The sequence below is a fragment of the Bos mutus genome, chromosome 4, assembly GCF_027580195.1.
Source record: "Bos mutus isolate GX-2022 chromosome 4, NWIPB_WYAK_1.1, whole genome shotgun sequence".
In the NCBI taxonomy this organism is placed as follows: Eukaryota; Metazoa; Chordata; class Mammalia; order Artiodactyla; family Bovidae; genus Bos; species Bos mutus.
Genome location: NC_091620.1, coordinates 80,543,121 through 80,570,961, shown reverse-complemented (window position 1 = coordinate 80,570,961; position 27,841 = coordinate 80,543,121). Strand labels below are relative to the sequence as shown.

At 37.3% G+C, this 27,841-nt stretch overlaps 1 protein-coding gene across 7 annotated transcripts in view; it reads left to right on the top strand.

Annotated features, from left to right (window-relative positions):
• The window catches only part of CACNA2D1 (calcium voltage-gated channel auxiliary subunit alpha2delta 1), a 524,891-nt gene that overhangs the window by 422,074 nt on the left and 74,976 nt on the right, over positions 1 to 27,841 (top strand). For all 7 annotated transcript variants that reach the window (XM_005890243.3, XM_070369704.1, XM_070369702.1 and 4 more), the window contains exons 11-12: positions 11,712 to 11,870; positions 17,910 to 18,014. In XM_005890243.3, coding sequence (XP_005890305.2) covers positions 11,712 to 11,870; positions 17,910 to 18,014 — 264 coding nt within the window. The remainder of the gene's footprint in view (positions 1 to 11,711; positions 11,871 to 17,909; positions 18,015 to 27,841) is intronic.

Below are 27,841 nucleotides of genomic sequence, written 5' to 3'. Positions count from 1 at the left end.
TTGGGTTGCAGATTTTTCCTTTCAGGACTTTGAATGTATCATGCCCTCTCTTTTAGCCCGAGGGACCTATGCTTGTCAGCCTAGGTCCCTCAAATACATTTTATATGCCCTTTTCTCTCTCTTCTCCTTTGGGACTTCTTTAATGTGAATATTGGTATACTTATTGTTCTTCCAAAGAGCTGTTAAAACTGTTTTCATTTCTGAAATTCTTCTTTTTGCTCTTCTAAAGGATGATTTTCATTATTCAGCCTTCCAGATCACTTACACATTCTTCTGTATCACTTAGTCTCCCACTCATTCCTTACAGTATTGGTTTTCCTTTTTTTCTTTTTCTAGTTATTGTATTCTTTATTTCTGTTTGAGTCTTTATATTATTTTCTAGATTTCTCAAATTTTTCACTGTATTCATCTATTCTTTTCCTTAATAAATTAACATTTTTATTACCAATGCTTTGAATTCTTAATCTCGTAAATTGTTTCATTAGTTCTTTTTTTTCAGGGGTTTTTCTCTTGCTTTTCCAGTTAATAGCAGTTCCTCTGCCTTATAATTTGCTTAAATTCCTCTGTCTCTGTGAATTTAGAGGAAACAGTTACCTACTGCAGTCTTAAATGTGTGTTCTTTTGTGGGTGCAGTCTGTCCCTGTACAGACTGCGTGTGCTCATTTGCCCTTTCGTGGGAGAGCTGGTTTGATGTGAATGCAAGTGACATCTTTTTCAGGATATGCTGACATCTGTCACCTTGGTAGAGGAGGGGCTGCACGCAGAGGGGTTAAAGCTGGAGCTGGGTGTGAGGCAAGGCTTCCCCTCTGCTCTGTGGACGTCACTGCCCTATGGGATGTGGGGTCTGATCCCACCTTGTAGGGGAAAAGCCTTTATGGTCAGGCCTGAGTTGGTTCTGTTCTCTTTAAGTTTGTGTTTTCCCCCTCTCCAGGATGGGATCCTTGCCTCAGAGAAGGAGGGGTGCTCAAGCTAGCGGGGGGGCCTGAGTGACTTCTTGGCCTATCTCATCTGCAGGCAGAGATCTGAGTTATCTCTGATGAGCTGCTCCTTCAGGCACCTGCCCTTGTTTTCTTGCTCTGCTCAGACACAGCCTTGGCTGCAAGTCCCTTTTGTCCCTCAAAGCTCATCACAACCGCAAGACTTCGCTGCCCCCTCTCTGTTTAGAGACACATGACAGGGCAGGCAGGGCCCATCTGGACTCTCAGAGTGTACTGGGGCATGAGGTGTGATGGAGATGGAGCAGCTGCCATCAGAAACCCAGGCTTCTTCTGAGGCTCTGTGTGAGTAAGTGGCGGCAGTGGCTGCTGCCAGCCCACCCGGGCTCTGCCTGGGGACAGAGTAACCTTTGTGTGCCTGGGCTGAGTCTGCTCGGTTGTGACCACCCTGGATCCAGTGCCCAGTGTGACATAGAGTGAGTGGGGCCAGAGCGTCCTCTCAGCTTGGACTGAGGTGAGCAGCAGGGTGCTTGTGGGAAACCAGCAGCCACTAGAGAAGTCTCTCTCCACTTTCTATCCCTGATTTAAGGGCTGGCTAGCTCATGCATTCCCCCACCAAGTGGGGTGCAGGCCTCTCACAGCCCTCCTGTTCATCCCAGAATCCTTCCAGCCAGCAATAGCGTCTCATCTTCCCTGAGTAGGTAGCCAGTATCAGGCCTCCCAGTCTATGGCTCTCACCGTTCACTCCCCAGGAGGCTCTCCGCCTGTGTAATCTCCCTTTTCCTTTGAGTCCCTTCCGAGGGGCATCCATTACTTGACTTCCCTTCCTACCCAGTTTCCAGTTAGATGCAGTGAGAACTGTTCTACACATAGATATATTTTTGGTGTGTTTGTCAGGGGAGGTGAAATCCATGTCCAAGTCTTACTCTGTGATCTTGATTGATCTTCTTGATTGATGCCTTGCATTTTAAGAGATGAGTATCTGAAATATATGTATACATATATTGAGGTTGATGGAGAATTCTTCCTGGATTGAAAAGTTGATTCTTGTGAAGATACCAATTTGTTCCAAAATTAATTGCTAAATGTGGTTTTAATTTGTCAGAAGATAATTCTGAAGTTCAGTGAAAAATGTAGCATGACAGAGTATGGCAGTTTACCCTCCTGGTATAAACTGAAGGTGATGAGGCACCACGGAGAAAGTCTCAAGGGGTGGAGTTTGAAGTAGAGTTCTGACCTTGGTTTCTTCGTGACTCTGAGCACTTTCTTTGACACTCTAAGCCTCATTTCCTCAACTGTACAGTGGAAACCATGTTACAGCTAAGGTCTTAATCTTGGTAAAGGTTATGTGAATTAACACATGTGACAGTTTTTGATTGGCATAGTGTGCTTCTCAGTACATGTTAGCTAATATATTAATTATTACTAATAAAAAGTTAAAAGCCAGTAAAATCATGAAAATAGTAAAGGAATACATTTACAGTTATTAAAGGAAATGTATCCATAATTTTTATTATACACAGTGGGTCAGGAATGAAAAATTATTCAATAAAAGGGAAATTGACTATGTGAAAAAGCACTTTAATCTAATTGTAACTTCATAATATTGGGGGTAATAATTTCCACCATGACTGAAAACCAAAATGTAAAATAAGCAAACAAAGCATCAAATATTAGAGAGTGCAGACATGTATTTACCTTAATAGTAGATGGTTTTATAAACGTAAAACTATCTGGCTATGCTATGCTAAGTCACTTCAGTCATGTCCGACTCTGTGCGACCCCATAGACAGCAGCCCACCAGGCTCCCCCGTCCCTGGGATTCTCCAGGCAAGAACACTGGAGCGGGTTGCCATTTCCTTCTCCAATGCAGGAAAGTGAAAAGTGAAAGTGAAGTCGCTCAGTCGTGTCCGACTCTTAGCGACCCCATGGACTGCAGCCTACCAGGCTCCTCTGCCCATGGGATTTTCCAGGCAAGAGTACTGGAGTGGGGTGCCATTGCCTTCTCCGAAAACTATTTTAAGAAGTCATAAAGTACAGGTTCAAAATTTAAAATTAGAAGGTAAAAAACAAACTGGAAAAAGTAGAACTTACAATTCACAGCTTTATGTCAACTAATTTATGAAAAAAGTTTCACTTCACTTGCCATCAACAAATTGTAGTAATAATTGAATATTGAAATATTCTTTTCAATTACAATCTAGCAAGTAAAAATGTTGTGTTTGTGAGAGTGAATCTGAAAAGTAATTTGGCAATATATAAAAAACTTAAAATCATTCTTGACTAGGAGTAGGTACATATGCAGTTCAGTTCAGTTGCTCAGTCATGTCTGACTCTTCGAGACCCAGTGAACCGCAGCATGCCAGGCTTCCCTGTCTGTCACCAACTTCTGGATTTCACCCAAACTCATGTCTTTTGAGTTGGTGATGCCCTCCAACCATCTCATCCTCTGTCATCCCCTTCTACTCCTGCCCTCAATCTTTCCCAGCATCAGGGTCTTTTCAAATGAGTCAGCTCTTTGCATTAGGTGGCCAAAGTACTGGAATTTCAGCGTCAACATCAGTCCTTCCAATGAACACCCAGGACTGATCTCTTTTAAGATGGACTGATTGGATCTCCTTGCAGTCCAAGGGACTCTCAAGAGTCTTCTTCAATACAACAGTTCAAAAGCATCAATTCTTTGGTGCTCAGCTTTCTTTATAGTCCAACTCTCACATCCATACATGACTACTGGAAAAACCATAGCCTTGACTAGACAGACCTTTGTTGACAAAGTAATGTCTCTGCTCTTTAACATGCTGTCTAGGTTGGTGATAACTTTCCTTTCAAGGAGTAAGTGTCTTTTAATTTTGTGGCTGCAGTCACCATCTGCAGTGATTTTGGAGCCCAAAAACATAAAGTCAGCCACTGTTTCCACTGTTTCCCCGTCTGTTTGCCATGAAGTGATGTGACCAGATGCCGTGATCTTAGTTTTCTGAAGGTTCAGTTTTAAGCCAACTTTTTCACTCTTTCTCTTTCATCAAGAGGCTATTTAGTTCTTCTTCACTTTCTGCCATAAGGGTGGTGTCATCTGCATATCTGAGGTTATTGATATTTCTCCCAGCAATCTTGATTCCAGCTTGTGCTTCATCCCACCCAGCGTTTCTCATGATGTACTCTGCATAGAAGTTAAATAAGCAGGGTAACAATATACAGCCTTGACATACTTCTTTCCCAATTTGGAACCAGTCCATTGTTCCATGTCTGGTTCTTCTTGACCTGCATACAGGTTTCTCAGGAGGCAGGTAAGGTGGTCTGGTATTCCCATCTCTTTCAGAACTTTCCACAGATTATTGTGATCCACACAGTCAAAGGCTTTGGCATAGTCAATAAAGCAGAAATGGATGTTTTTCTGGAACTCTCTTGCTTTTTCCATGATCCAGCGGATGTTGGCAATTTGATCTCTGGTTCCTCTGCCTTTTCTAAAACCAGCTTGAACATCTGGAAGTTCACGGTTCACGTACTGCTGAAGCCTGGCTTGGAGAATTTGAGCATTACTTTATTAGGTGCATATGCATATGGGTAAATGCTATGAGCTATTTCTCGGATTTTAGGATAACCATTTTGTTTCTTTACAATATTTACTAGTTTCCTACAAAAACTGGAAAAATCAAAATAAAGGGAAAATATTTTGGTAGGAATAAAAAAAACCTAGACTTTAATGATCACAGCCTCTGTTCACTTTGCTTTGCTTTGCTTTTCCTGCATCGCCATCTGGTGTCCAGAATGTGGATAGCTTCTGATATCATAATTTGTAACTACTGCCTGATATGTGCAAAATTTTATGCAGTTTATTTAACTTAGATACTCCATCTAAATGATTTTATATAATATAAATTTGTTATATAAACTATTTGTAGTAGACCACTATGTATAGTATTTTACACCTATTTTCTAGTTTTAGAAAATACCCATGTTCCAAGGCAGGCCAGTCTGAATTTGATTTGTTTTTGCTGACTATCTACACAGTGTGAGCCCACAGTTTTACACTGTATTCCTTTTTCATGTCGAAAGAAGAAAGAATTTTAAATACATAAATGAAGTAATTAAAGGCATACTGAGTGATCGACAGTAATAAATAGGTCACGTTTTCTCTGCAGTTTGAAATAGAAGAATATCAGTTTTGGGTTTATTTTCCCTTTGCTTCTTCAGCATCGCAGAGGAAAACTGCTTGAGCCCACCAACCTCTTCAGGGTGAGCTTTTGTGCTCCGTGAAGGTTATTATAGGTGCCATTCCTCAACAGGGTTGCTTTCTAGGAATTTGATACTTCTTTGATTTGTGTGTATCAGACAGTGCCAGCCTTTCAGTGTTTGTATCCTAAATTAATCCAATGAGCTGTAGGGCCTCCTCTCTCAGAAATATTTTGTGTTTTTTTTTCTTATTCAGGATATCAAAACAAAAAAAGACACCGCCTTTTCAAAACCAAAGGTTTAAAATATTTCACTTGAGAAATTAACAGTTTGTTTGGGCCCTAAAGTATCTTTTAATTTGGTGTGTGTACTTGACTGTGATATTTAATAGGAAAGTTCATTGGAAGCACTGACATTTACTGTTCCTGGTTATGCTCAGAGACTGTTTCAGTCACTAAACTAATGTTTGAGGGACACTTGTATCATTACACTAATGAACTTTATGTAAGCTCACTAAAGCTGATATTGCTTATATCAATCTGTCTCGTGAATATAGGAATCCATTCTTATTTCATCACGTGGCATATACTAATGGTTTTACTAAAATAGTTTTTAAAACCACAGAGTTGCAGCTGATTTAAAATATACTCTGTGTTGGGCTCCGTGCTGGGTGTTCAGCATACATCTTCATTTGGATATTTTAGTAGTATCTGTTTGGACAAAGTATATTTACAGATGTACACATTCAATAAGATATGGAGAACTAAAATACAGTTCCTACACTTAGAAGCCTTTAGCTCAATAATTGATTGATGTCTGTGCCCTGTTTTCTAATTTTCTTAAACTCCACATATTCATTCAGTAAATATTGTTTTCATGTTTATTGTATACCAACTATATGTATACCTTTTACTATGTCATTTACAGTGGTAGGATGGATGTTTTCTATGACCATAGCTTTTAATCCAGTTGAAAGTTTAATCAGAATATCATAGAAAGAAATATAGAATTATAAACATGATGTAGTCCATATAAAAGATAGATTTAGGCCTATGAGAACTTTTAATGGGGATGATTTGACCTAGTCAAGGAAGATCATGAAAGTCTTTTATAAGGAGAGAATGTTGAGGTAAGTGGACAGGCAAGTGAAGAAAAGAGTAATAAGTGGAAGGAGCAGGGTATATGAAAGAGGAGAACAAAAGAATGTCTGAGTTCTGGGGCAGAGAGACACATCCCTCCTGAATTCTACCCCAGATGCATACGTTAGCCCACACACCTTCCTGGCTCAGTGTGCTAGCAGATTTTCTCAGCACCTCTAGGAAGGAACCTACTTGGTTGAATTTTCTGGGATCAGGAAAGGAATGAGTATGATGTTAGTTTCAATTTGAGTCTGTGTAGGGTTAATGGCAACCCACTCCCGTACTCTTGCTTGGAAAATCCCATGGACGGAAGAGCCTGGTAGGCTGCAGTCCATGGGGTCGAAAAGAGTCAGACATGACTGAGTGACGTTACTTTTGCTTTTATGCATTGGAGAAGGAAATGGCAACCCACTCCAATGTTCTTGCCTGGAGAATCCCAGGGACAGCGGAGCCTGGTGGGTTACCATCTATGGGGTCGCACAGAGTTGGACACGACTGAAGTGACTTAGCAGCATCAGCGGGGCTGGTTAGGGCTTTCCTGATAGCTGAGGTGGTAAAGAATCTGTCTGCAATGAAGAGAGACCTGGGTTTGATCCCTGGGTCAAGAAGATCCCCTGGAAAAGGAAATGGGAACCCACTCCAGTATTCTTGCCTGGAGAATTCCATGGACAGAGGAGCCTGGCAAGGCTACAGTCCATGGGGTTGCAAAGAGTCGGACACGACTGAGCAACTAACACACTTTTTAGGGTTAATTAAGTGTACATATGTAAAAGAAGTATTTTCTTAAAAGATGAAAAAAGCAGGACTCCTTAAGTATATTTTCAATCACCGTGTAGTATTTCAAAGTTTTATGAGTGATAGTTGTTCAGTTGTAAAGTTGTTTAGTTGAAAGAAGGTTGTGCAGTTTCAGTTCATGAAAGTAAATCTGTTGTTCTTTTTCTATTCTAAAAGCAAGTAAGCCTAAGATATCTGTGAAATATATACTTACCTAAGCTGGAAATTTTCACATTTCTCATCTCTTTCTTTGAGAATAAAATTTGCCATAGGGACTTATACCTTGTAAGTTATTCTTTTCTCTGCATTATTTATGCATTTTTAATTGTGATATTTCTGTTATACATCACTGAATTTGTATTTAATGAATCAAATTTACATTTAATCAGTTTGTGTTGAAGTGATTTAATGAGATACTTTCCTTTTCTGTGTTAAAAGCAGGTCAAGGTCAACTGAAAGACTCAGGGCAATACATTATTCAATGTTCATTTTTTATATATCTTGTAACTTTATCAAGTTTTATGATTTAACTAAATCACATAATAACATTCCCTGTAATAATTTCTAATTATTTTTTAAGGTCAGACGTTTTACTATTAATGTATTGACAATCTATTGTTTACTTTTGCTTTATTTTATTTTATTTCATTTACTTTCTCACATGGGAATTCTCACATTCTTCTACTTTCAGAACAGAATATGTAGATTAAGATTGTGTCAGATTATCAAATAATGTGAGAAAAAAGGCAGTGCATTTCAGATCTGAAGATAATATTCAGGGACTTCGCTGTTGGTCCAGTGTTTAAGGCTCCACTCTTTCCTGCAGGGGCACAGGTTTGATACCCGCTCAGGGAACTAAGATCCCACATGCTCTGTGGCACAGACAAAATAATAATAATAAAAGATACGGTATTTTCAATGTTTGAATTTATTAAAACCAGAAAACAAGTATATCAAAGCTTTGTTCTCATATATATGATGTACCTGAACGTAGCGTTCAAAGTAAAACTGACAAAGAACTGAGTATTTATCTGTGTGGGACATTTTTGTTGTTGTTCAGTCACTCAGTTGTGGCCAACTCTTTGGGACCCCATAGACTGCAGCATACCAGGCTTCCCTGTCCTTCACCATCTCCTGGAGCTTGCTCAGACTCCTGTCCACTGAGCCATCTCCTCCTCTGTCGTCCCCTTCTCCTGCCCTCAATCTTTCCCAGCATCAGGGTCTTTTCTAATGAGGACATTTTACTTCCTGTTTTATCTATACTCTCTCCAAACCTTCCACCTCTGCCTTTATCCTGATGGCTTTGCCTCATAGTCCATTCGAGACAAAAGCCACAAGCAACAGTGTCATCCTCCCACATCGAATTTCCATACACCCATTGTCTATATTTAGCCCTCAGTCTTCTTTCCTAGAACAATGAAGTGGACACTGTACATGGTTTCTTAAAGGGTTGTTCCTCTACAAGCCATCCGTATCCCATCCTTCCCCGTCTTCGCAAGAGCTTTGGTTTTCACCTCTGTTCTGTTTCCCGCATCATTTTCTTCCTTTTCTCTTCAATATATATCCTCTGTTGCTCTGATGACCCTTCGCTTTGAAGACTTTCCTTGACCCTAGTCTGTCCCCGTAGGGCCCACCCTTTTCCTTCTCTGCCTCTCAGCCGAGGTGCTCTGAACACTTGCTCTGCAAGGCCAATCCTTGTCACTGTTGTTCAGTGCCTCCATCGTTCCAGTTATGTACCACCCCGCCTCCAGATGCTGCCTATGCAACTGATGAGTTCAGCGGGCTCCTTTAAGTCCTCATCTTTTCTGTCTCTGTACCACAATGTGTTCTACTTGAGACCGTTGTTATTTTTCCCCTCTCATCATCTAAGACAGTCCCATCTCCTGATTTCCTTCCTGCCTCCATGGGAACTTACTCCCACTCAGTTTTCTCAAGGACTCCTCCTCTGCTTCACTTTTATTCACATGGTTTTAAACCAAATTTTTCTGCTGAAGCTCTCCGTTTTTTTAAAATATTTAATCAAGACTTCTTTTGAGCCTGTTGCTTTTAACATGATGATTTCTTGACATTTTCATTTGTGTATCTCACATGTTGAAATCTCACCCGCACTTGAACTCTCTGCCTCTCTTCTCTAATCCTCAAGTGTCCCTGAACCATCCCTTCTCCAGCCACCCAGATACCCATGTCAGAAACCTGGCAGTCATTCAAGACACCACTCTTCTTAGTCTCCACCACCACTGCCTAATGATTCTGTCTCCAAAATAAGTCTTGAATCCCTCTCTTTGACCACTTCCATGAATAACAAAATCCCTGGTCTAGTAAGCTAGGTTACTACAGTAGCCTTCTGCTTATTTTTCATCCTTTACATTTCACTCACCTTAAAACTTGGAGAAGGCAATGGCACCCCACTCCAGTACTCTTGCCTGGAAAATCCCATGGATGGAGAAGCCTGGTGGGCTGCAGTCCATGGGGTCGCTAAGAGTCGGGCACGACTGAGCGACTTCACTTTCACTTTTCACTTTCATGCATTGGAGAAGGAAATGGCAACCCACTCCAGTGTTCTTGCCTGGAGAATCCCAGGGACAGAGGAGCCTAGTGGGCTGCCATTTATGGAGTCGCACAGAGTCGGACACGACTGAAGCGACTTAGCAACAGCAGCAGCACCTTAAAACTACATTCCAAACAGCAGCTACGGTGAGCTATTTAAGTTCTAGTTTAAATTATTTTACATTTGACTTAAAACCTTTTGTGACTGGCTGTTCAACAGAAAATACGTTCCTAATTGTTCAGCATTTCCATTAGACACTGCACAGTCCATCCCTGCTTCCTGCCTGAGGTCATTTTTATGTGGCTGAGCTAAACTCTCCATTTTCATGTTTCCCTAAGAGGGTTTTTTTGTTTTCTTTCTGTCACATAAGGGCATTTTTGCATGTGTTCTGTTTGTCTGGAATGTTCTTCCTCTACTGTTTTCAAGGAAACATTTCTTTGGAATCACAGGAAATGCCATTTCTTGGGGAAACTTTCCTCCAACTGCTCACAGTCTGAATTAGAACCCATTATCTCTTAGAGCTTAATATTATATTGCTTTACAGAACACATCATGATTTATTGTAATATTTTGAGAGGTGCTGCATGAGTAGTTAAAATCCCAGACTCCTGCCACAGTGCTGGTTTGAATCCTGACTCTCTATTATTTCCTATGTGAGTATGGACAAGTCTTTTAACTATGCTTAAGGTTTCTCGTGGATAATAATAACTTAATTGTAGATCATTTCAAAAGCATAAATGCTTAATATTTGTAGAGAAGATAGTCAGTGGAGCACAAAGCAAACCTTGTCTATGTGTGTGGATAATCTACCTCACGTCTGAAGGCACAGGGCTCTCAGCTGGCACGTGCAGTCCGGGGCATACAACAGGCTGCCAGCGAATGTTTGCTTCATAGACTGGTGAGGTGTACAGTTCATCATATCAGTGTTCAGGGAGGACCTTCATAGAAAAAAGAATGATATTGTAAGAGTATATAATCACTATGTAAAATTTATGTTTTGGCTTATGATACACTTTTATTATTTAATGGGAGGGTAATTGCTTTATAGTATTGCGTTGGTTCTACAGTAAAACACAAATCAGCCATAATTATATATATATATCCCCTCTCTCTTGAACCTCCCTCCCCCTCCCACACCTATGTTTTTGATCTGAGAATATCTTCATTATTTGATCTGTCCAGCCCCTTTTAGCAAGAATGTTTTTGTTATTATTATTATTGTATTGCAGATATGACAGTCTAGCCCCAAGAGCCTAAGGGGCTTGTATGCACAGCAGAGGTAATAAATGATAGGATGATCCCCTCATAGCAGCTCCCTGGTCTTCTTGCTGAAATCTTATTGTTTCTATCTTTTTGGAAATATCCTGTGAACTATATAAATACTTTGTATGTGGTTGGTGAAATTACTTTGGTGATCATTCTTAAATTTTCAGTTTGGGCAGATATTGTTAGAGCTTGTTTTCTCCTCCTGCAGCCTCTTTGGACTTCAGGCCCTTATCGCTCACAGCAATAGCTCTGCAGTGACCTGCCTGCCCGTTGTCTTGCTCCATGATTCAGCTGTTTTCCTTGTAGAACCTCCAGAGTGATAGTGCTGAAAGGCCACTTGTTGTTCTTGATTCTTTGAGATTACTGTCCTGTTTTCACTCATGGTGAGACTGCCATCAAATTTCAAATATGTTAAACCCCCATTCCTATCATTCCATGTACTGCATTTCCATTAAGCTTTTCCTTATGCGAGGCAAGTAAAATGCTCAGTTTCTCCTGTATTCTCTGCAGGCATCATCATATCATTTCTGGATTCTGAATTTATTTCATTGTTGAGTTGTTTTTTTTTTTAATCTAAATGCTCATAAAATTTGAGAGCTGGAAGGGACCTCGCATAACTCAAATCCCAAATTTATCATCAGGGAAACCAAGCTAGCTTCAGGAATGTAACTGAGCGGCTTAATTACTGTTACAATAGGACTTGGGGCTTAGATGAAATTACTGTTTGATCTGTAGTGCACTTTTGTTACCAGTCTATTCACTTTTCTTTCTGAACGAGAAAGCAGTGCGTTAAGATTGAGAAGTATAACATGAATTCAGTGAAAATTACATGATTGATTTTAATGTTCATTTATATATTTACCTTTTTATCTTTTGCAGTTTAACAGCAATGCCCAGGATGTAAGCTGTTTTCAGCACCTTGTCCAAGCAAATGTGAGAAATAAGAAAGTGCTGAAAGATGCAGTGAATAATATCACAGCAAAAGGAATCACAGATTATAAGAAGGGATTTAGTTTTGCTTTTGAACAGCTGCTTAATGTAAGTATCAATGCTGTCCCCTTTGTCTTTTATTTTTTTATTTTTCTGGAGACTTAAGGATTTTATTTTTAACTTTACAATGTTGTATTGGTTTTGTCATATATCAACATGAATCCGCCACAGATATACACGTATTCCCCATCCTGAACCCTCCTCCCTCCTCCCTCCCCGTACCATCCCCTTTGTCTTTTATTATTGAGTTATAGTATCTGAATTTCAATATCCTGGTAGTTACAGCTCTGTAGGATTAAGTAATAGTGCTATTTTTCATTCATTTAGAAAGCATATATATCCAGGCTTTAGAAATCTTCTAAGCTTTTTAAAACATTTTTAAATCCAAAATTCAAATGTAGATTTTTTTTTTTCTTTTGTATCTTTTCTTCCATACTTTTTTTTTCCCAAACTATATTTAAAAAACACATTTGTTGGGTAATTTAACTTTGAATAAGCACTGGAAACTTAGTTGACACATTTAGAATATCATTTATTTTTTCTTATCTCAATTAGTACTATATTTATTTGGAAACTTGTGCTTTCAATCATCAAATGGTTTCTGATGAAATATTTTAGTTTTAGTTTTAAACATCAGGTTTTGAGTCTTTAGGTTGTTCCTAATGTATAGAAAGGTCCAAATGATAAAGATCAAAGTGGACAGAAGGATAAATCTCAGAGATTCCTTCCAAAGTGAAAATTCCTTTGAATGAGTCATTGATGTCTATAGTGTTTTATATTTTCCACACCTATTCCCTACCCCATATCATAACAATATTATATCATGAATCTCATACTACAGACTAATATTTTCAAATGGCCATGTTGTCTGTTTCATTTTGAACTGTTTGAAAGCAAGAGCTATCATTCGGATTTATATCTCTCATAAGGCGATATTATTGCAGTGGTTGAGAATACAGATTTAACCTATCTCTGCCTTGGTTCCCTCACTGGGGTTGTAGAAGGAATGTCCATAGAATCTGCAGATATAGCCAACCACATGAGTGTGTAGTTATTGGGTTGGTGAAGAATTAATACATAAATAGCATGAGGCTGGTACAGAATCAGCTTATAATTCCTATCAAATTTGCTAAGTCATTGAATAAGCTCTTTATTTTGTTATTTCCTATGTGGATCTTCTAAACAGTTTTCAAGGTCTCTGATTGGATGATGACTCATTCATTTGTTCATTCAGCCAATATTTACCCAATGCCTCACAATTTCCTGTCATAGCGCATTGATGAAATTGTAGAAATAAACAAGAAAGACCATTTGTTGTCAAGAAAGTCGAGCATAACTTGCTAAGTCATCATTTCTCATATAACATGTAGTGCTGTTACGGGGTATTCATAGTGTGTTTGCTCAGAGTGTCTCGGGGAAGTGGCTCAACTTACCCAAAGAAGTCAGAAAGTGGTTGCTTTTCCTTGAAAATGGGATTTTGAAAAATGAGTAGAGTCTAGGTAGATGATGAGGGGGGCGGGCAATCATTTCAGATTAAAAGAACACCAGATTTTTAAGGAATCTCCACACTGTTCTCCATAGTGGCTGTACTAGTTTGCATTCCCACCAACAGTGTAAGAGGGTTCCCTTTTCTCCACACCATCTCCAGCATTTATTGCTTGTAGACTTTTGGATTGCAGCCATTCTGACTGGTGTGAAATGGTACCTCATAGTGGTCTTGATTTGCATTTCTCTGATAATGAGTGATGTTGAGCATCTTTTCATGTGTTTGTTAGCCATCTGTATGTCTTCTTTGGAGAAATGTCTGTTTAGTTCTTTGGCCCATTTTTAGATTGGGTTATTTATTTTTCTGGAGTTGAGCTGTAGGAGTTGCTTGTATATTTTTGAGATTAGTTGTTTGTCAGTTGCTTCATTTGCTATTATTTTCTCCCATTCTGAAGGCTGTCTTTTCACCTTGCTAATAGTTTCCTTTGTTGTGCAGAAGCTTTTAAGATTAATTAGGTCCCATTTGTTTATTTTTGCTTCCACTGCTGGGCATACACACTGAGGAAACCAGAAGGGAAAGAGACACGTGTACCCCAGTGTTCATCGCAGCACTGTTTATAATAGCCAGGACATGGAAGCAACCTAGATGTCCATCAGCAGATGAATGGATAAGAAAGCTGTGGTACATATACACAATGGAGTATTATTCAGCCATTAAAAAGAATACATTTGAATCAGTTCTAATGAGGTGGATGAAACTGGAGCCTATTATACAGAGTGAAGTAAGCCAGAAGGAAAAACACCAATACAGTATACTATCGCATATATATGGAATTTAGAAAGATGGTAACAATAACCCGGTGTACGAGACAGCAAAAGAGACACTGATGTATAGAACAGTCTTATGGACTCTGTGGGAGAGGGAAAGGGTGGGAAGATTTGGGAGAATGACATTGAAACATGTAAAATATCATGTAAGAAACAAGCTGCCAGTCCAGGTTTGATGCACGATACTGGATGCTTGGGGCTGGTGCACTAGGATGACCCAGGGGGATGGTATGGGGAGGGAGGAGGGAGGAGGGTTCAGGATGGGGAACACATGTATACCTGTGGCGGATTCATTTTGATATTTGGCAAAACTAATACAATTATGTAAAGTTTAAAAATAAAATAAAATTAAAAAAAAAAAAAAAGAACACCAGAGATTAAAAAGGCACAGAAGCATGAGGGGTTGTGCACATTGAAAAAATTGCAGGTTTGTTGGCATGGCTGGGCCATAAGCAGTAGAGGAGAAATGATGGGAATGGAAAGGCCATGAGCTATCCTTAAGTGAGGTATGGAAGAGCAAATGGAAAGTGTGTGGTTGGAGAATGATACAGTCTGATGAGTGTTTTAAGTTAAGAAGCTATTTTAGTAATCCTGGTGTTGGATTAGAAGTGATGTTAAGGTAAGTGACCTAGTAACTATTGGAGTGATAGGAGGGGTTGCTGAGAAGGGAGTGGGGGTGACTCCAAGTTCTCTGAACTGGAAAACAAGGCGGAGGGTGGCCTAGGAGTCTACATTAAAGGAATGTGAGGGTAGAATTTTCGATTATTTGGAATTTGAAGTAATATTTTTCTTAGGTACAATTAGATAAGCAAGTAAATAGTAGAAAGGCAAAGAAATACAGCACTGCAGTTTTCCGGGGAAATTATCTTTGCTAAAATTCATGTGATTATTAAATGATGTATGTGCATTAATAAAAATGAAAACTCAAAACTTTTGAAATTCAAGCACAGGTGATTACTAAAATAGGATATATCCTTTCTGCAGTAAAGGAATGTGAGGGCTTTTCATAACTAATTTTTCTCTCGAGTCAATAATCAAGTTTTCTAGATCTTAGCATTTTAATTATTCTTAGTGTTGTCAGTTGGCCTCACTCATTCCCTCATATTCAAGTTTCTGTTGTGGAATGATGAGGCGTCTCAAGCCTGATGTACTACTTCCGAGACAGTCACAATAGAGGGGCCGGGTTAACTCCCACATTCATTATTAGTTACTTATAAAATATGGTCGAACTTCTACTGGCCTCTCCTACTGCCTTTGTGAGTTGTAAATGATTTTTAACATGTCCTCAGTTATTCCTGTAGTAAATCTCATATATTTTGCTTTCCACATGTCCCTCAGGTATTACAATTCTTCATTTAAAAATAATTTTCCCAAATGCACAGCATGCCTTGTTGAGCTGAAGCATGCTTTGTCTTTTTCTTACACACAGTACCATTCCTTGTCTTCTGTCTGTCCTGGCACGGTTTACCCTTAAGATTCCTGAATCAAGTGTCCAATAGAATTAGACATTGATTTGAATTAGTCTTCAGTTAGCATTTCATAAAATATTGACAAATATATGAGATGGATTTTTCAAACAAAATTTTGAGTGTGTATGTAATAGATGCTGTGCTGCAAGCTACAGAGATACAGCCAAGTGTGCTATGAAATACCACGAAAGTCAATTACCAACCCTAGCCATTGTGTTTTTATTGACATAATCAAGTTTTTCCTTGCCTTAATTCCTTCCAAGCCAGTTTTGTATACTTGTTGTGACAGTGTGATTCTTTAGATAGTTGCAAATCCAGTGAGAATTTGCTGAGGTAGACTATTCTACCCCAAGTCCTGAGAAGTCGACTTAGAAAAAAAATGTTGAAAACAAAACATTTCTTCATTTCTCCTTTTGTGAGTGTACTAAAAATGAACAGCAAGATGCAGTGTGCTAACTTTGGTACTTATATTCCATAATAATAATACCCCCACTGTTTTAAAAAATGAAACCAAGTCCTGTGCTAAAAACTGTCACTTTTTTGAGACGGTCTTTTAGGTAAATATTAGTTTGCCCATTTTACATATGCAGATAGAAAAGATAAGTCATCAGAGAATTTAGTTTTCGATTCAGGGATTTCAACACCTTTCACAAAAGTATATTGATGATAAAATATGTAACTATTTTATGGTCAAATTTTCAGATAATTACCTTCCAAGATAAGAATGGTTTTTGAATGTGATAAATAGAATTAGTCACTACTTGAGTTTTCACAATGCTTAGTTAAAAGCTTTAACTGCCACTGGGCTAATGGCCTAATCAGTGGAGTAAGAATATATGAAACAGGAATTTTTCATCAGATAAAACAACATGTTGTCCTCATTACCTTTTCCAACAGGAAATGTGATTTACCTTTTTTGAAAAATAGAAATAAGGACCTTCAATAAACTCCAACACTATTGGAGAATTAGTGATTTTTAGACTGTGTTGTCCAGTATAACCATAACCACAAGTGGGTGTTGAGTGCTTGCAGTGTGCATAGTCTGAATTGAAATGTGTTATAAGAATACACTGAGATTTTAGAATTTACCATGAAAGAAAAAAATATTTATTTTCTCAATTTTTATATTGTTTTGATGTTGAATTGACTATTTGAGTGACTGAGTTAAATAAAATATATTATTAGAATTTCAGATATTTCTTCTTATATTTTTTAATGTGGCCATTAGAGGGATAAAATTACAAATTAGCTTCAGATTTTATCACCTTTAAATATCACTAAATTAGAAGGCTGACATTTTCAAAGAAGCTGAGCAGTCATAAATTAGTGTTATTTTTTTTTTTATTCTCAGCAATTTTGCAGACATATTTTACAACATTAGGAAGGCTGAGATGATAATTTCAGGCCTCAAAGAAGCTCAACTTTGTATATTTCATGTGGCCCTTTGATGCTAATCCATTGTTTTCCTAAGTCCAGCTCTTTGAGGGACCTTAAAGAAAATGTAAGAGAGGATTTAACATTGGAATTGAGCCTTTCAGAATTAGAATATATGTAGTAGGTTGAGAGCAGATAAGACAATATTCTGGAAATAATTGTTGACATTTACCAAAATATGAAAGAGCACTGTGTGTTGGGATCAGCATTACAATTTCAGAAATGTAAACTGAATAAAGTAGGAGGAAGGAGGAGTAAAGAGAGGAACAAATATTTGTAAATGGATTGAAAACATACATGAAAAGATATGTACATTTTATTAATATTTTTTTGTTTCTGGTATATATTATAGAGGTATAGAATTGATACCATGTCCATTAATCACTTTAAAACCCATGTATTAATTAAACCCTGAGAGGTTATTATGTATTAGGCATTCATTCAGACAAGGAAACTATTGAACAAAAAAGACAAAACTTTATACCTTTTTGGTACTTAATATTTTATTGGAAGTCAGTAATAAAAAACAAACACATTATATACTGCATATAACAAATGTGAAATGCTATAAAGAAGAATACACCTTGGGAGGGCAGATTGCAATTTAAAATGCAGTCGTCAGGAAAGTCCTCAAAGGTTAGGTGACATTTGATCAGAAACCCAAAGAAAGGGAGAGTGGTGGGTGTTGAAAATGAGGCAGAGCCTGTGTAGGCAGGCACAGGCCTGCTTGATCCAGGAACCTGTTCTTAAAATTGGCTATTGAACAGATACTTCAGTCATCACTTGCAATCTGCACACACTTTCCATTTTGCTTTTATACTCCCTCCCTTTTACTATGAATGATATACAATTTTATTGATATATTTTACAGTATAATGTGTCTAGAGCCAACTGCAATAAGATTATCATGTTGTTCACGGATGGAGGAGAAGAGAGAGCTCAGGAGATATTTACCAAATACAACAAAGACAAAAAGGTGAGTGTAATTTTTCTGATATTTTAAATTTAATATTAATTTAGGTGGTTTTAAGAGAGAATACAGCAAAAGTGGTAAGGGAAGATGTTTTTGGTTAAAACATTAGTGTGCTGACTATAAAGCCATACAGCTCATGGATTATATGCCAATCACTGAATTAAATGTCAAATATCTTTTGTGAAATTCACAAGTACTTTATGGCTAATTTATTAATAAAATAATTTGAACCTATATAGAGGCCTGTATAGAGGCCTATATAGAATATATTTGTTTCTTTGATTGCTTTAGTGCAGAGAAAAGTATTGTACACAGGCCTGTTTTGAAAGCTCACCAGTGTAGCTGAACCTACTGATATTGTGGAAGATATCAAATGTAACTATTTTTTCTATCACTCCTACTGTCAGCTTATTTTAATTTTCTGATACTCTCCATATTTTATGAGAGGACAATGATTCTCAACTTAATTTCCTAAAATGCCAAGAATCCATAAATAAGTAATGAAAAATTATAGCTTACGTCTTATGCTTTCAGAACTTCAACAAAAATTATATATTTCACAAGGCACCCTTCAGGGTAAAATACCTATCAACTTTGCTTTTAATTAGAACTTTCATCATTGACTCATCATTAATGCTAAAGAATTGTTTTGTGAAGGATTAAAAAGAAGGAAAAATTAAATTAATACATTTAGGTAAATATACATAAGTTATATATTGGCAGGCAAAATACTGTGGATAATAGGGTAGAGTATTAATGAAAAATTTTGAAACATTTCAAAAATACCAGTACTTTCAGAGTTGACAACACACATGTGTAACTTTGAATTGTTTACAAAATGTTTTAATACTCAACTCTATGCTACTGCATATGCTATTAAAGTATAATGTCATATGACATAAGTTTAATGTGAGGGTTAAGTTTTTTTAAACATCTAGTGACTCTGATTATATAGAAGAGCCATTCCTTTTGGAAAAGTTGATAAATGGACTGAACTGTTAATAGCCTATAAATATTTTGAGTGGTATCTTGTTATTGTGAATATTTGTTTCAGAAATAATCATTAGAATGAAAAGTAATGGGAAAATACAGATGCATTAAGATATAATGTACATTTCTTACTTTTTAGTAACTGTGACTGATCGTTCAAAATCCAGGGCAGCCGCCACCCCTTGGAGGATGTCCTGACATCCTTTCCTCCCACTTCATGTTTGTTCAGGCGCCTGTGCTCTGATCCCACAGCACAGTGTCTGAGCCCTCCACGTCTCTTCACACTTATGCTACCCGTGAGGTCTTTTCTCTGTTCACCCTCTGGATCCAAGGTCCCACATGAGTAGGCCTTTGTGTTGTTTAACTATGAACTCTCAGCATCCTACAAGAAGCACAGATTCAGAGTTAATTCTCAATACATGGCAATAAATAAAACTTGAGAGTGTCTAACAAAAGTTGGAAGCATAATTTCTGTTATAGAACAAATTCATAATCATAAAAAATAATCTGGGTTAAAGAATATTTCACTTATTTAAATATTCTCAGTGATATAAAATTACCATGTTTGGAAGAATTCAAATGTAATAAAATAAATTTAATCTAAATTCATTTCTATTAATATAATACATTTATTTCAGTATTCTTCTAATTAATCATACACTGATAATTTGGAAAGGACTTTTTAGCATCTTCTAGTCATAAGCTTATTTTATTATCTTATGACAGAGGTGCATAAGTTCAAGCCCCAGTGCTTTTCATTTTTTAATGAATATAAGTTTAGTTAAATCATCTTTTCTTAGATTTTGGTATCATCCAAACTGACAAGCAGGAATATCATTCACCTCTAAATATTTTTCTTCAAAAAGAAAGTTTCTTAAATATGGCAATAAATATTGCATTCTGTATTGCAATTTGTGCCAGAGATATATTTTAATTTCAGAGTACAAAAAAGTTTAACAAGTTTGAATAAAAGAATTTAAATGTATAAAAAGAGAAAAACAATAAACTTGTTATTTATTTTTTTCCTCTCCGAAAACTCTTTTTGCATGCAGAAGTAACACAATAACATGTCTTGGGGGCATATCATAATTTTATTTTTTTCCATAAAAGAGATTTTATGTCATAAGGAAAACAACTGAATCCTACCCTCCATTTTCACAAATTGTCTAGTTGATTGAATAAATGAAGAATTTACTAGTTGAAAGCCATTTTTCTATGTATATATCCAAAAAATGTCCAATCTAAATATTACTATCTTGTAACACTCCTTCTCATCTCCTTCACCTTTTATAGGAACTCCACGTTTTAAACAAAGTCATTTTGTGACATTCTAAACCACATAAGAAATGATTCATATCACATTCACTTTTTTAAAACTGATGAATCTAATCTTACTCAACAATCTTGCTGTTTGCCTATTAATAATACCTCTCTGCTGTAAGTACACACACTTCTCCTAAGGACATAGAATTTTTGTGAATTCCAAAGAAACTTTGAAAATTAAGTAGTCAGTGCTTTCCATGATTTTTGAAATAAATGTATAGTTAGCTAAGAAAAATTAAGATGTCCTTGGAATTAGAAACTACATTTTTTTTAATGGGAGTCTAATTTAGGGGCTATAGCAAAGTTCCGTGATACACACTTATACATGCATACAGGTTTACATACACAAGTATATGAACACACGTTTATATCTGTTTTAAGTGGACATTGATTCTGTCAATCATATCTCTAGAAACAAGGGACCATGTGTGGAACTATGGCTAGCTCTCTTATGTAAAGTGCTATGAGTAAATTTTGACCACTGACAAGTGGTTAAGAAGTGATCAAGGAATGAGGAAATAGAAATCTGAACATAAACTAATTTTTTTCTAAAATCTTTGCAAATTTGCTAAGAAAAAATAGGAAAAATTAAGACAGTCAACTCTGGGTGAAGTTTTGCACACATACGTGTGCATGCATACATGTTTTTTTAACAATGGAAGAGCTAAGTCATTATTTTAACTTAAGGTTAGTAAAGGGATATCCAGACAGATAAAGCTTATAGATACAAAACAAAGAAAGGATAATTGATGGTGATCCTTGAAAGAGGAGGGATTGAGAGAGAGAGAGCACAGATTTGTGAATTAGACAATTAGGAATTGTGTTTCTGAAAACATTGTTGTGCCACATTTCATTGCACTCTGCTTCCAAGTTCAATGGCTTTTTAAATTTTCTAACATGGAAAACTATGTTAGACCAAAAATTTGTCTCTTGGCATTTGCACGTTCTTATCCACTAACAGTGATGATAGCAGACGATTTTTAAGTCACTTATGTTTTTGAGTGTGTTTGTATTTTGTCAAGACAACATTATACAGTTAATTGTTTATGCCAAGGGTGTATGTATGCAACTAGTGTGTATAAGAGAGATTTTTCCTCCATCTTCAAAATGGTTTGGGATGAACTGTCAAACCCTTTCTCACTTTCTCTGCTTATTCTGACTTCTCTACCTTCCACTCATCCACCCAGTGTGAGAGATTTGCCACCCTCAGACATGTGGATGCATGGAAGATCCTTGTCTATCTGTGTCATCTAAGGATGTGTATGACCAGTTATTTACCTGCAAAATTCATATTTATTATGCAATAAATTTATCAACTCAGAACTTAACTAGCTACATTTTCTTTCAAATGGCCAATATGTAAAACTGAAATTTGATAGGTAGTAAAATATAAACTTTCAATACTTGTAAAATTCTATATTCAACTATAATTTTACTTTAAAACATGCCCCTTAAGATGGACATTCACTTGTAGCTTAAAAATATAGAAATTGCAAAGTCACAAAGTTTGGAGAGCTTTTAAAGAAAAAAAATCTGAAAACCTCTTTTTGAATCCTACTTTCTCCCCAGGCCTCTTGCTTGGCATGAATGTGACTGAATGCTTCATTTAAACCCATTTGTCACCCAGATGACATTAGAAATCACTCAGAGCAACCCAGATAGGTGTGATGAGGTCCACCCATAGAGCTGATGAATGAGCCTGCAGATACAGAGCACAATTTAATGAGGCCAAAAGGTTTGAGAATTAGAACAAAATGTTTGGGTTCTTTTGAAATGTATTACTCGTGGGAATTAATCTACCTGATTATAGATAGGTACAGCTTAAAACCGAGTCCATGTTAATCTCCTCACACAGCTGTTCCACATTAAAATGCATTCACTTTCTAATCTTTACCTGCAACTCTGCCATTCCTTAGGGCTCAACCATGTGTATGAGACTGCCTTAAAAATGGTGCCAAAACCAAAATGAACTCTATCACAGATTCCAAACAAATGAACAAAGGAAACTGACACCAGACACAGAGTTGAAAGATAATTCCCAGGTCTAGCAAAAGTAAAGATATTTAATTTTCTGTAGATTAGCAAAGAGATTGGTTAGCATATACACTTAAGATTGTCTAGCCAGCTATAAAATTGTTCTTGGATTTTTAGGTTAATTCTCAGAATTAATCAAAAATAAAAAGACATTCAAAAATCTATAAGATGAAAATTTCAAAATAGTAAACTAAATGAGAAGAAGAAATGAAAAAATGCATATGATAGATGTGGACTAATTTTGTAAAATAAAGAATGCACAGCTAAAAAATTATAATTGCCTGACAACAGATGCTCTATTTTTTAGATTCTTTCAAATTTGATTGGCAGTCTTTTCTATTTTTTGTCAGATCCAGAAGAGAAATAATCTGTAGTCTACAAAAATCGAAAGCAAATCACAAACGGCTAAATCTGTGTATGAGTTTTATACAGTAAAAGTGAAAATCATCAACTACTTTTTCAACATATGGTAGGAAAAATAATTCATGGGAAATAATTCATTGCCTTCTTGGTAGTCTCTGCCTGGCTTCTCCATCAGGCAAGAATGAAACCTTTGGAAGGAATGTTCAATCCTCTTATAATAGAGTATATTAGACTTGTAGAATATTTAATACTCTTTAGAAATGCACTGCTTTTAAAAATTTTCATGTAATTTGGCACTTTCAACCATTTCCAAAGGATTTTCAGTTTTAGAATGGGAACTATAGCTGTGTTCATAAAAACCAAATATATTACTTGTGCTAGATTAAGATATAACTAAAAACAATAATTTTCAGTAATATTGGCCCTGCCAATAGATGATCAACTTAAAATTCAGGTCGTGTGCATCTGTGTAGTGTCCTTCTCTGACAGGTTTGTTTACATTTGTCTTCTTAGAATGAAATTAGTATTGATAATTCATTACCTAAACTAAGGAACAGTTTTCTTTGGGTCTGAGTAGTTAATACACTACTTCCATACATTTTACAGAGTCCTTAATTTGATGGCTAGAACAAATCCATTGAAAAGTGAGAATAAGTATTACATTAAACAGAAAGTATATTACATGATATAGGCTATAGAGTGCCACAAATACACTTGAAATAATTTCTAGGTAGAATTGTGCCACATAACATTGTGATTGCCTTTTGTTGATGTGAAATCACAGTACCAGGAAGGGCATTCTGTCCTGCTTTTCCTGAGGCTGTCTTCTCAGATTGAAAGCTCTGCTTGCCATGTAGCTCCACACAGAGATCTTCCCTGCTCAGATTTTCTAGGGTGGTCCCCTTTTCCTACACACCTCATTATTCTCTATTTCAGTACCATCTTTCCTCCTTGTTTTCTTTCTCCCAGATTACCATTTTAAAAAAATCATTTCAATTATGTACTTATTTACATTATCTTGAACTCCCTTCTGTTAAAAGCTCGAAGAGGTAGGGGTTGTATCAGCTTGTAAACCTACCATTGACTCCTTAGCGGCTAAGAAGGGCTTGATGCACAGTGGTTGCTGAGTAATTACTGAAGATGCCCAACATAAATGAATAAATGTAAATATGCAATAAATAATCTCCGATAGTAAACTAAGTCTAGTCAAGGCTATGGTTTTTCCAGTGGTCACGTATGGATGTGAGAGTTGGACTATGAAGAAAGCTGAGCGCCGAAGAATTGATACTTTTGAACTGTGGTGTTGGAGAAGACCCTTGAGAGTCCCTTGGACTGCAAGAAGATCCAACCAGTCCATTCTGAAGGAGATCAGCCCTGGGATTTCTTTGGAAGGAATGATGCTAAAGCTGAAACTCCAGTACTTTGGCCACCTCATGGGAAGAGTTGACTCATTGGAAAAGACTCTGATGCTGGGAGGGATTGGGGGCAGGAGGAGAAGGGGACGACAGAGGATGAGATGGCTGGATGGCATCACTAACTCAATGGACATGAGTTTGAGTGAACTCTGGGAGTTGGTGGTGGACAGGGAGGCCTGGCGTGCTGCAATGCATGGGGTCGCAAAGAGTTGGACACGACTGAGCAACTGAACTGATAGTAAACTATATATAAAACATTCATATATGATACTCAATAGCTTTGACCTTTTACAAGAATATAATTTAAAATTATATTTTTTCCTTATAAGTGGAATGTTGTTGTTGTTGTTCAGTTGCTGAGTTGTGTCCAACTCTTTGAAACCCCATGGACTGAAGTGTGCCAGGTTTCCCTGTCCTTCACCATCTCCTGGAGTTTGCTGAAACTCGTATTGAGTCGGTGATGCCATCCAATCATCTCATCCTCTGTCATCCCCTTCTCCTCCTGCCGTCAATCTTGCCCAGAATCGGGGTCTTTTCCAATGAGTTGGCTCTTCTCATCAGGGTGGCCAAAGTATTGGAGCTTCATCTTCAGCATCAGCCTTTCCAATGAATAATATTTGGGGTTATTTCCTTTAGGATTTACTGGTTTGATTTCCTTGCAGTCCAACGGACTCTCAAGAGTTTTCAAAACCACAGTTTGAAAGCATCAGTTCTTTAGCACTCAGCCTTCTTTATGGTCCAACTCTCACATCCATACATGACTGCTGAAAAAACCAGGCTTTGACTAGATGGACCTTTGTTGGGAAAATAATGTCTTTTTGTTAATATGCTGCTAGGTTTGTCATAACTTTTCCTCCAAGGAGCAAGTGTCTTTTAATTTTATGGCTACAGTCAACATCTGCGGTGATTTTGGAGCCCAAGAAAATAAAGTCTGTCACTGTTTCCATAGTTTCCCTATCTATTTGCCATGAAGTGATGAGACCGGATGCCATGATCTTAGTTGAATTTCAAGCCAGCTTTTTCACTCTCCTCTTTCACTTTTATCAAGAGGCTCTTTAGCTCTTCTTTGCTTTTTGCCATATAAAGATATCATCTTTATATCTGAGGTTATTGCTGTCTCTCCCGACAATCTTGATTCCAGCTTGTGCTTCATTCAGCCCAGCGTTTCGTATGATGTACTCTGCATAGAATTTAAATAAACAGGGTGACAATATACAGCCTTGACATACTTCTTTCCCAATTTTGAACCAGTTCATTGTTCCATGTCTGGTTCTTCTTGACCTGCATACAGGTTTCTCAGGAGGCAGGTAAGGTGGTCTGGTATTCCCATCTCTTTAATTTTCTACAGTTCATTGTGATCCACAAAGTCAAAGGCATTGGCATAGTCAGTGAAGCAGAAGTAGATGTTTTTCCAGAATTCTCTAGCTTTTTCTATGATCCCACGGATGTTGCAATTTGATCTCTGTTTTCTCTGCCTTTTCTGAATCCATCTTGTACATCTGGAAGTTCTCGGTTCACTTACTGTTGAAGCCTAGCTTTGGAGGACTGAACATTACCTTGCTAGCATGTGAAATGAGTGCAGTTGTGTGGTAGTCTGAACATTCTCTGAACCCCATAAACAGTATGAGAAGGTAAAGGGAATGTAGAGTAAAATTAATGTTCCACCCTCGTATATGTCACTGTAAGAATTAGGGAGACTTAAGTTCATATAACAGAAAAGGCAATGGCACTCTTGCCTGGAAATCCCATGGACAGAGGAGCCTGGTAGGCTGCAGTCCATGGGGTCGCTAAGAGTCGGAAACGACTGAGCGACTTCAGTTTCACTTTTCACTTTCGTGCATTGGAGAAGGAAATGGCAACCCACTCCAGTGTTCTTGCCTGGAGAATCCCAGGGACAGTGGAGCCTGGTGGGCTGCCATCTGTGGGATCGCACAGAGTCGGACATGACTGAAGCAACTTAGCAGCAGCAGCAGCAGCAAGTTCATATAAAAAATGATTGTACTGATGGCACCTCTCCTTTCATACTAATCAGTCCAACACATAGTTTTTCATGAGCATTCTCATTATTTGTGTCAGTGAAGTATGTAGCCTTACCCAAGAGGAACAGCTGAAATAAGTATATCACTTATGTTGTGACCTCTCCGCTGACAATAGTCTCTGCAGAGCTAAATTGCTTAGAAATGAAATGTATCCATAGCTTCTTCCTCTGTTATCAAATCCTGTCAGTGCATGCAGATAGAAGGGGAACCTGAACTTACTCCCTTATAATCTTAATATGCAAGGATGATTCATTGTAATTGTTAACATTTTTAAACACCAACATAATCCCAAGGGCATGTATCTTTGTTATATACCCACATGCAAGACATGTAAGAGAAATATCAGCTAGGTCTTTAAGATCATGTAAGCAAAAACTACTGCATTTCTATTTCCTTTTTAAAGTTGCTTGGTGTGATTTACTTAAACAAACTCACTGGTCACTTACTAAATTTGTTCTTTTGTCAGGCCCTGGGAAATTCCATACAGGCATATCTTATATGGACACAGCGGCATTTAGACAGTATCTTTTTCTTTGGAGTTTATTCTTAAATGCAGTAAAGCAAACCAAATTTGTCCCTCTGGGAAGGTATTATTTCAAGTTGTGTTCTTTTTGAGGCATGAAAATGGAAAATGTTACCTCATTGAATTCTGATAGTTTGACTATAGAAGACATTGTAGTCATCATCATGTCATCTTTATTACTGCCCCTAATATTTATTGTGCTTATAATTTTCCATATAATACAAAAGCTTTTCATGTATCACTTCATTTACAGTTGTAATAGCCATATGATAAAAAGGTTTTTATCACCATCAACATCATCCTAATTTTGGAAATAAGAAAACCAAAATTTGAGAAGTTAACGAGCTTGCTGAAAGCTATACAGCTACTAAGTGGCAAAATCAATCATTTAAATGTTCTGCAGTCCAAATTTCATAACCTCATGTGGAGTGTGCTGGCTAGTCCTGCATCTCTCTCTCCAGGGCAGCCTTGGGGCCATGCCAGTCATCATTTGCCCACCCAGGATCCTTCCTTCTAGTTGGATAGCAAGATTTCACGACTAAGGAACATGCTTCCCACAGCTTTAAGAAGCTAAAATGGATTAAACTAAGCCATCAAATCTTTGCAGACTTGCAAGAACCTTTCAGATCACTGGGCTTTATAAAATAAATTAAGTGTGAAAGGTACATTTGGACACTTTTATTTATTTCATAATGCTATAAACCGAGAGATGTGGGTTATTTTAAATGCTGTGGATCCTGGTATACTTGTGAATTATGAAAACGACTGTAGAATTTTCTCCTAAAATATTCAGTCCAATCTAGTATTTTTATAGGCTTATTGCCAAAAATTTTAGTACACACAGTAAATTAATAAAACCCGTTTCTGACATCATTTTTCTAACATGATTCGATAGCTGAAGTTTTTATTTTAGTTTTATTGGCTTTCTTTCTTTATAGTCTCATTTCCATTATTCCTTGGAGATTTGCCTATTGTAAATTAAACTTGAACTCTGGGTAACTGATAATTGTTGAGGTGACAGTTTCCAGTAACTGGGTTCTGCTGGGAAACAAGAAATTCCTATGACTTTTAAAATAGGTTGACCCTGTGGTTTTGGAAAAATCTTAATTGAAGACAAGTATTTTTGTCTTCAACAAACAAGAC